Below are 7,853 nucleotides of genomic sequence, written 5' to 3'. Positions count from 1 at the left end.
AATTGCTAGAGGTGGAGGAAGACTTAGAAAAACTATTAAGAAAGACTTGGAGATTAATGAGTTGGATAGAGATACAATATATGACAGATTATTATGACTTTGCTTGATCTATGTAGCCGACACTACTTAGTGGGGTAAGGCTTGATTGTTTTTGCATAGCACATTCATAGGAATGAGATTCTTTGCAGAGTTTCTAAAATATGTTTGTTTGTTAACTTTCATCTGCAAAGTTACATTCTTAGACTTCTCTTATGCTTGGTAAACATTTTTTTAATCGCTTGTACCAAACTTGGAAAACTTTATTTCTGGTTAAAACATTCCTAATACCAAATACCACCTTAGCCTTCTTACTCATCCATGATAAGGAACTAGTTAAGAGAATCACATGCATAGAGTTATAAACACGGCTGTCTGTTCCTTATGATGAAATAGTCAACTCAACTCATTTGTTGTAACACTCCTTTCTGGGAAATAACGTACTTTCATGTTCTACAAGTTTCTAATCATGCTTAAATTGATTGGTCGATTAACAATACTTCACTGTGTTAGTTATGTGTCTTGTACTTGCAGCAGTGTTTTTGAATGTCGAGAGTATCACTCTTAATATTACAATTTGACTTCTTAAATGCTGTTTTGATAAAATTAAGTAACACAATCATGTATATCTCTTATTGATCATTCAGCTGGTTGACCAGCTAGTGTGATACTATGGTCAAATAGGCTGTTGTGCCTATTCAATTTAGACTTTTCTTGGCAAAAATAGTATCAGAGATTTAAACAACCTTAATGTCCTTAAGTGAATTGGAACAACAAAAGAAATGAACATTCCACCTTATTAGCATGAACATAATATGTTATAGAACCATGAGTTTGTTGAGATGTTTTGCAAGAACCTTGCGAGAACTTTTTTGTATGTAACAGGATTCTTAATGCTGTTGATGCTCTTTCTTTTTCAGGTCCAACTTGCAAATCCAAACCAACTTAATGATCATTATGCCTCTAAACATCCAAAGGAGAAGCCTCCAGCAGAATCAAGCTAGTACAAAAGTTCCTTAGAGCAAATAGTACAAAAGTTCCAAAACAAAATTTGCTCTTAGGTGTCTCAATGTTTCTCCTTCCAAGCCAGATTGCAACATGTTGAGTATTTTTTTAAATGTGCATTATTGTAAGATACTTCTGACATTATGAGAATATTATCTGGTTGTATCAGTGCATGCCAACTTAAGAGAGTCTGCAGCAATACATAAAATAACATCCCTTTGCTGCGCCTCTTAATGCAATACTCTTTCCTAAAACAACTATAAGAAACTGCAAAATGAATCTATGGGACGTTATGGTTGTTTAAATCATTTTCTTCTTAGGCCCCATTTCCTATATGTGACAACGAATCTATGGGATAATACTTCTTTGCATAATTCAAACCATATCACTCTTCCTTGAACATTCTTATTGGGTTTTAGAATAAGTCTAACTCATTTTTTTACAAAACTTGTAATTTGAGGGATGTTGTTTTTGTTACTACTACTTTGGATTTTCCTAATATTTCTAACAATTCATTACTAACTTTTTCTATTCAAACAAAAGAATAAATTCTTTCCGGAACTAAATTGCTAATACAATTAAATAACATTAGTCGAAGAATACATGTAGAAACATCAACACTGTCCCGAACCTTTTCTCCTCCACTAACACATTTTTTTTTCACATTTGCTGAGAAAAAATAAATTGACACCCTTTAGTTCAAGTTCTTATTTGTCTTGGATGGATCTATTTTGAGGCTTAATTTGTTGGTTTTTGTTACATCATCGTGGATTCCTGGTTTAATAAACGAGAATATTTATTTCGGTAATGTCACATGTTACAATATTTTTTTTCTTCCATTTTTTAAGTTTTCCTTACACTTGCCAAACTTGCAGGCACTTTTGTATTTAATTCAAAATGAGAAACTTACACTTGACACAGCCCTTGGTTTCACGGGTTTGTTTTGCTACTTTCTTCATCCCAATTGGATTCATATATAATTAAAGGTTGTAAATTTCAAATATGATGCATACAAAGTTAATTTGTGTTTGGCTCTTAATGGAAATTGAGTTAAGCACTCACTTGTATAGTACTTTTTAAAAAAAAAATCATTCACAGCTAGTAATTTGCACCGTTTCTGCAAGACCATGCCCTTAATTTGTGTTTCAATTGCAATTACAAGTGGTCCTGCATCTACAATTGGATTGGGAGCTCAATTTTTTCCAGAGCGTTTGTTTGACCTTTGTTAAACTTGTTGCATTTTTTTCTTTAATATTTTTCTATAAATGAACTTCTTAGCCATTTTCATTTCCATTCTTTTATTTCTTTTCCTCACACACTATCTATCATAAGTTCATAATACTCTATAGATATGCTCAGTTATGTAGTTTTTGGTGAACTTTTTGTCCCCAAACATGGTGGAAATGAGTATTATGTTTGTGAGGAGACCAAACCAAAGCTTGAAATCTTCATTGCAGCAGCAGCCATCTTGTGGTTTTTGATTTCTGAGTTTTGGTTTGGTCTTTCACAAACACTATATTCGAGTCCATTGCTCATATCATATAGGCAGTCACAAAGGGTGATGCGGCCATCAACTTAGAGCATAATGATAACTAGAATTTTTGCTGCAGTAACAATGAGAACTAGTTTGTTTTCAAACTCGAATACCTCAATTTAGCTCTGACTACAGACATGCTTTCTGCTTAGGAAGATGTAGCAAGTTTAAATATTCAATGAAAAACCTCCAAATATCTTTTTCTGCATAATATTTGGTTCTTCTGAGTACCCAAGGCAAATATATAAGGTATGTACAGGTATAAGAAAATAATACAGAAACAATACATGTTTTACAACAGCATATCCCCGGACTTAATGCTCAAGAAACATATCCCTACATAAACAATACAAAAGAAAATGTTTCCCTGTATCAACTTTCAAAAGAAAATGTTTCCCTGTATCAACTTTCAAAAGAAAATGTTCATGTACTCTTATATCAAGTCCTCTCCTTTCCAAAATTCTCTGTAATCAAAAGCTACTATAAAATTTAGTTCACTATCTCAGCCAAACTTAGAATCATATAATAAATTGAAACAAGAAATAAATTAGTAGCGATGAAGATTCGACTCATTTAGTTAGATTCATGAGTGAGCCTGTTTAAAAGAGTAGTCAACAAAGCATCCCTTCTCTCTGCCCTACTTTCTTCCCTCAGTCTCCTATGTTCTTCTCTCTCCCTCCATTCCTGCTCAATCATTAACCTCTCCCTTTCAAGCTTTTCCATTGACTGTCGCCATTCCTGTTCAAACAGTTGTCTTTCATGTGCGCGCCTTTCCATCATCTCCCTCCACTGCATCTCCATCCTTAGTTGTTGCTGGAAAAAATCCTTGAGCATTTCCTGAACATTACTAGTACTACTGCTTGCATTGTTTGCCCTTGAAGACTTCTCCATTGCAATTTTGCTAGCTTTCCTTTTACGGGTATTGCTTCTCGCCGGTTTCTCCTCTTCACTGTCGTCTTCAACCTCCTCATCGTCTTCTGAGAATTCCTCTGAGGATCGATATCCACTTGTTCTTTTCACTCCTTTCTTTGCTTGAGCTGGACGAGTTTCAGATTCAAGAAGTAACCGCTGCATGTTATGTGCTCTTTCGGTAAAAACTGCATGCAATTCTTCAAAAAATGGGCATTGCTTGCCATGCTCTGGATCAGATGTCTCTTTTCCCTGCATAAATATCATGTGATTTTTACTTAGTAAAGCAAACATTTCAGTACTAAAAATATGGCTTTTCTCGGCATTTTCAAATAAAAGAAAACTGATGCACAGTTGCATGATATTATTCCACCAACATGATTATACAAACTCACCAAATACCAAATCATACATATTAGGCGGTTTTATGCATATTAGCGTGTCCGTTTTGCGAGTTGAAGGAGTTTTTAATTAAACAAAAGTTTTTACTCTTTATAAGCAAATGTTAGTTATTATTGTTGTCGTTACTATGTTATCTTAAAAGCTAAGGTTTGAATCTTGCACTTTCTTCTCAAACTTCTTTGGATGTCTCAACTCAACCACTTGAGCTACACATAGGGACGAAGGAGCTATATTGGTGAGCTTCAACTTTCAAGCATCTGAGATTTCTGCATATGACCCATAGTTGGAAGGGGTTTCTTGAACTTTAGCCCAAAAACTAAAAAAACACACCACCCAACCAAATCATATCATGACATAAAACTTCCATACATATGAACCTAATCCAATATTATGGTCACCAGTCTCCACTTGTTAATCCACACACATATAGCATTATACATTTCATTATTTCTGAACTAGTCCACATGGTAATAAAAACAAATGTTGGATATAAATAAAGGTAGATAAATAGATATATTATGGCTTCCTTTGCATATGCAAACTGAATATCAAAAAACAAAATGAGATATCAGTACCATAATATAAAGGGAAATAACAACAAATTTTGATTGAACATTTTTTTCTGTACAAAATTTCCTATCATACAATATTAATATTGGAAATAACATTATTATATAACATAACATAGATATTATAAAATTGAAATAAGTAAATTTGATTAAGACCACCATTACACATAAAATACTCTTTTCAGCTAGTATCGGATAATGAGAATGCCCTCTTGGTTGGTATCTTCCAAATGAAAATAAAACAACCGGTTAAGATTAAAAATCATATGTACTACTACGGTTCAAAACGGTATTGGCAGAAGCGTTACCATTTTCTCCACCAGTTTTAACATAGTGAACAAATTCATGGAAACAACTGCGAGTTACGTCATAACGAAAAGCCAATATGACCGCAGTGAAACGTTGTTCCCAAAAACTAGACCAAGAATCTCATTTTATGGATAAAAATTACATTTTTACGAACCTTATCTCCATTTAACTCTTCCCCTAGTTCACATTTGTCATTTGAGTCTCTTTGACTCTCGCTCTGATCATCTCTCATCTCTTCTAATCCTCTATGTGATTGCTTCTACATTCCTATTTTGAATGTTTTGTGGAATCTATGTGATACTTAAGGTTGTCAGGGTCTTGGTCTAAATCTTAAAATTTTACAATTTTGCGATCTCACTCACCCTAAGGATTCCGATCTTAAGTAGAATAGTGTGTCATCGCCAAATTGTGAAAAAAAACGTAAAACCATTGATTCTATGCAATCTTGTGGAAAAAAAACCATTGATTCTATGCAATCTTGGCCAATTCCAGCCACGATCACCCCTTTTCAAACCATTACAAGCTGAAAAGGATGACAAGATGCCGAGACGCAACAATTATGGTTCGACGGAGGCCATTTTTCCACGAACACACTTGCCTACCAAAATATCATATAAATAAACTTCAAATATATAGTATTATTTTTTGTTTTAGCATATCTTACAATTTTTGTTACAATCTTATGTTCTACGATTTTGCTACCTCTCTAAATCTTACAAAAATAATTGGTAAGGATCTTCCGATCTTAATTACAATCTTATATTTTACAATCTTACCATCCCCTCCCGATCTTATGCAAGATCTCGATCATGACAATCTTGTTTGTGAGGCGTGAGAGAGGTTTGGCTCTTGAGTGACTCCATGTGATATTGATGTGAGTGTTTGTTTGATGGTGTTGTTGTGTGGGAAGTGTGTGAGGGACCGATAAGAGGAGAGTTTATTTTTAGGCAAATATGGAGGTAACAAATTTATTGTCTCATATGACTTTAGTGTTCTTGTCTCTTATAAAAACATTTAAACCTGAATTTATCAGTGTTTTTTCAGTTTTTTTAGAAGAAGCCGTTTCACTAAACATACATTTTATGCTAGGTTGTCAAAAGCTAGCTATAACGGCGTAGCAAGACGGCACGGCCCCTCACCGCTACGCTATTAGCATGCGAATCAATGTCGATGATAGCGGACATAGCAGCCACGAATAGCGGTTTTGTAGCAGCGTAATAGCACTGCCATCACAGTTTGATGGCAGCTTTTCTCAATTTGGGGAAAATTCGTAAACCCAAATATTTTCAAGGGTATAGAGTATACTGGTCTTTCCCGCCCTTTTATTGACCTAGTATTTAACCCCACATGTTATGCTCCTTCAGTTCTCCCATTTTTTCATCTTTCTCCCTGCCTTCGCCGTTCTCCAATATTCTTCATCGTTTTCCGCCATTTTCATTCGTTTCTTCACCGTTCGCCACCTTCTCATCACCTTCTTCGACGTTCGCCTCTGATTCCTAGTTCTTCTTCGCCTTTTCTCTATGGTTTGTTTCAATTCAAAGGTTAGTAACTTAGTATTAGTATTGAACTCTTTTTCTCTATTTCTCTGTTTCACCTCTTTCTCTTTGGTAACTCTTATGCCATTTTTATCTGTTTCACATCTGGGAACATGGATTTGGTTTTGGGAGAAGAGGATTTGACTTGAGAAGTCGTCTGTAATGTAGATAGGGCTAATGAACCGGGAAGAGTTACTACGCATCAATCTAGAATTTGGTTTAGTCATTTTAAATACTTAATACATAATTTAGTACTACCTTCATAAGAGAAAATTTACTTCTTTGAATACTCAATGTATCTGAACTTAATAGACCGATACATTAGATATTCAATGAATCTAAAAAATCTAAAAGTTTAATTTTGAGCAAACTCATTTCAACGGAGTAGACATGATTGAACTTATGTCTTGGAATTCTACTATATATGCGATTACAATTTCTATTTGCATTATTTTTTGTCATCACAATCATAATTGTCTTGAGAGTTCAGCGTTTCTATTAACAATCTAGATTTTATGACTGTGCAAATAATATTAAGAAGATCTGTTTAATATTATTAATTAACAAACTACACATCATTACCTAGCCTACTAAACTGCGAACTCAACCTCTATTTAAACCCTTGAAACCTTGAACTACTACATCATTAGACACTAGAAATGCATGATTCAATCAATTGCAATTATTTATGATCATGAACCCTACTAAAAACTCAAATACCAAACAAAAACAGAGAAAATGGAGAAGAAAAAGGAACCTTATAACGATTAACAAGATTCTTCCACTTGCATTTGCATTGTTCAGGGCTCCTTCTATACCCTCTCTCCCTCATCTTAGAGCTCACCACTTCCCAAAGCGTCTTGTTCCTCTTCGAAGCAGTGAAGTCCCTCTCCAACTCCGCGCGTATCGCTATGAACTCTCTCGTCTCCTGCTGACTCCACTGCGGCTGAGACGGAAGCCTCTCTTCCCTTACAGGCGCCGGAGACATCTCGCGGGAAATCATGGACGTCGTCGGGATAAGCAGCGACGGGGAGAGTAACCCGAGGCGAGCAGCCAGGGCATCGTCTCCTCCACCACCACCACCGTACATTCCCTTACTTCCACCGCGAAGTGAATTTGGAATTAGGGTTTGAAAAATTGGAAGTGCTGCACGTAAAACTGGAAGGTTGGAAGTAAAATAAAGTGAAAAAAAGAAAATAAAAGGAAACTGGTGTTCTTTCTTTCGGCCAAGTTTTCTTTGTCGACAAGGGAGGAATCGTTGACTAATGCTAGATTTTCAAAAATGAGGTTTTTCTTCAAAATGGCAATGTGGTTTACGGTTATACCCCTTCATTTAATTCTTGTCGGTGTAAAAGCTACGGCAAATGTGGATATTCCGGGGGTTATAATTCTTGATGTCGGGCATTATTTGATAACAAGTCAAAGATTTTACTCTATGTTCTATCATTTATTCTCCTACTTTTATAAAAAAAAATTAATTAAAATGTCTTTCTATGAATAATTTTGAGAATTTTTTTAATGCATCTTAGGTGTTATTTATATATCTCGCAAAAA

At 35.0% G+C, this 7,853-nt stretch overlaps 1 protein-coding gene across 1 annotated transcript; it reads right to left on the bottom strand.

Annotated features, from left to right (window-relative positions):
- Window positions 1–2,829: 2,829 nt before the first annotated feature.
- Window positions 2,830–7,578, bottom strand: LOC127119878 (trihelix transcription factor GT-3b). Its single transcript, XM_051050237.1, has 2 exons — window positions 7,057–7,578; window positions 2,830–3,736 (listed from the first exon to the last, which is right to left on the bottom strand). The coding sequence occupies exons 1-2, from the start codon at window positions 7,387–7,389 to the stop codon at window positions 3,149–3,151; spliced, it is 921 nt and encodes a 306-aa protein (XP_050906194.1). The 5' UTR covers window positions 7,390–7,578; the 3' UTR covers window positions 2,830–3,148.
- Window positions 7,579–7,853: the final 275 nt, after the last annotated feature.

Source organism: Lathyrus oleraceus, chromosome 2, assembly GCF_024323335.1.
Source record: "Lathyrus oleraceus cultivar Zhongwan6 chromosome 2, CAAS_Psat_ZW6_1.0, whole genome shotgun sequence".
Lineage (NCBI taxonomy): Eukaryota > Viridiplantae > Streptophyta > Magnoliopsida > Fabales > Fabaceae > Lathyrus > Lathyrus oleraceus.
The sequence above is the reverse complement of the archived record's forward strand: the minus strand, read 5'-3'. Positions and strand labels throughout refer to the sequence as shown.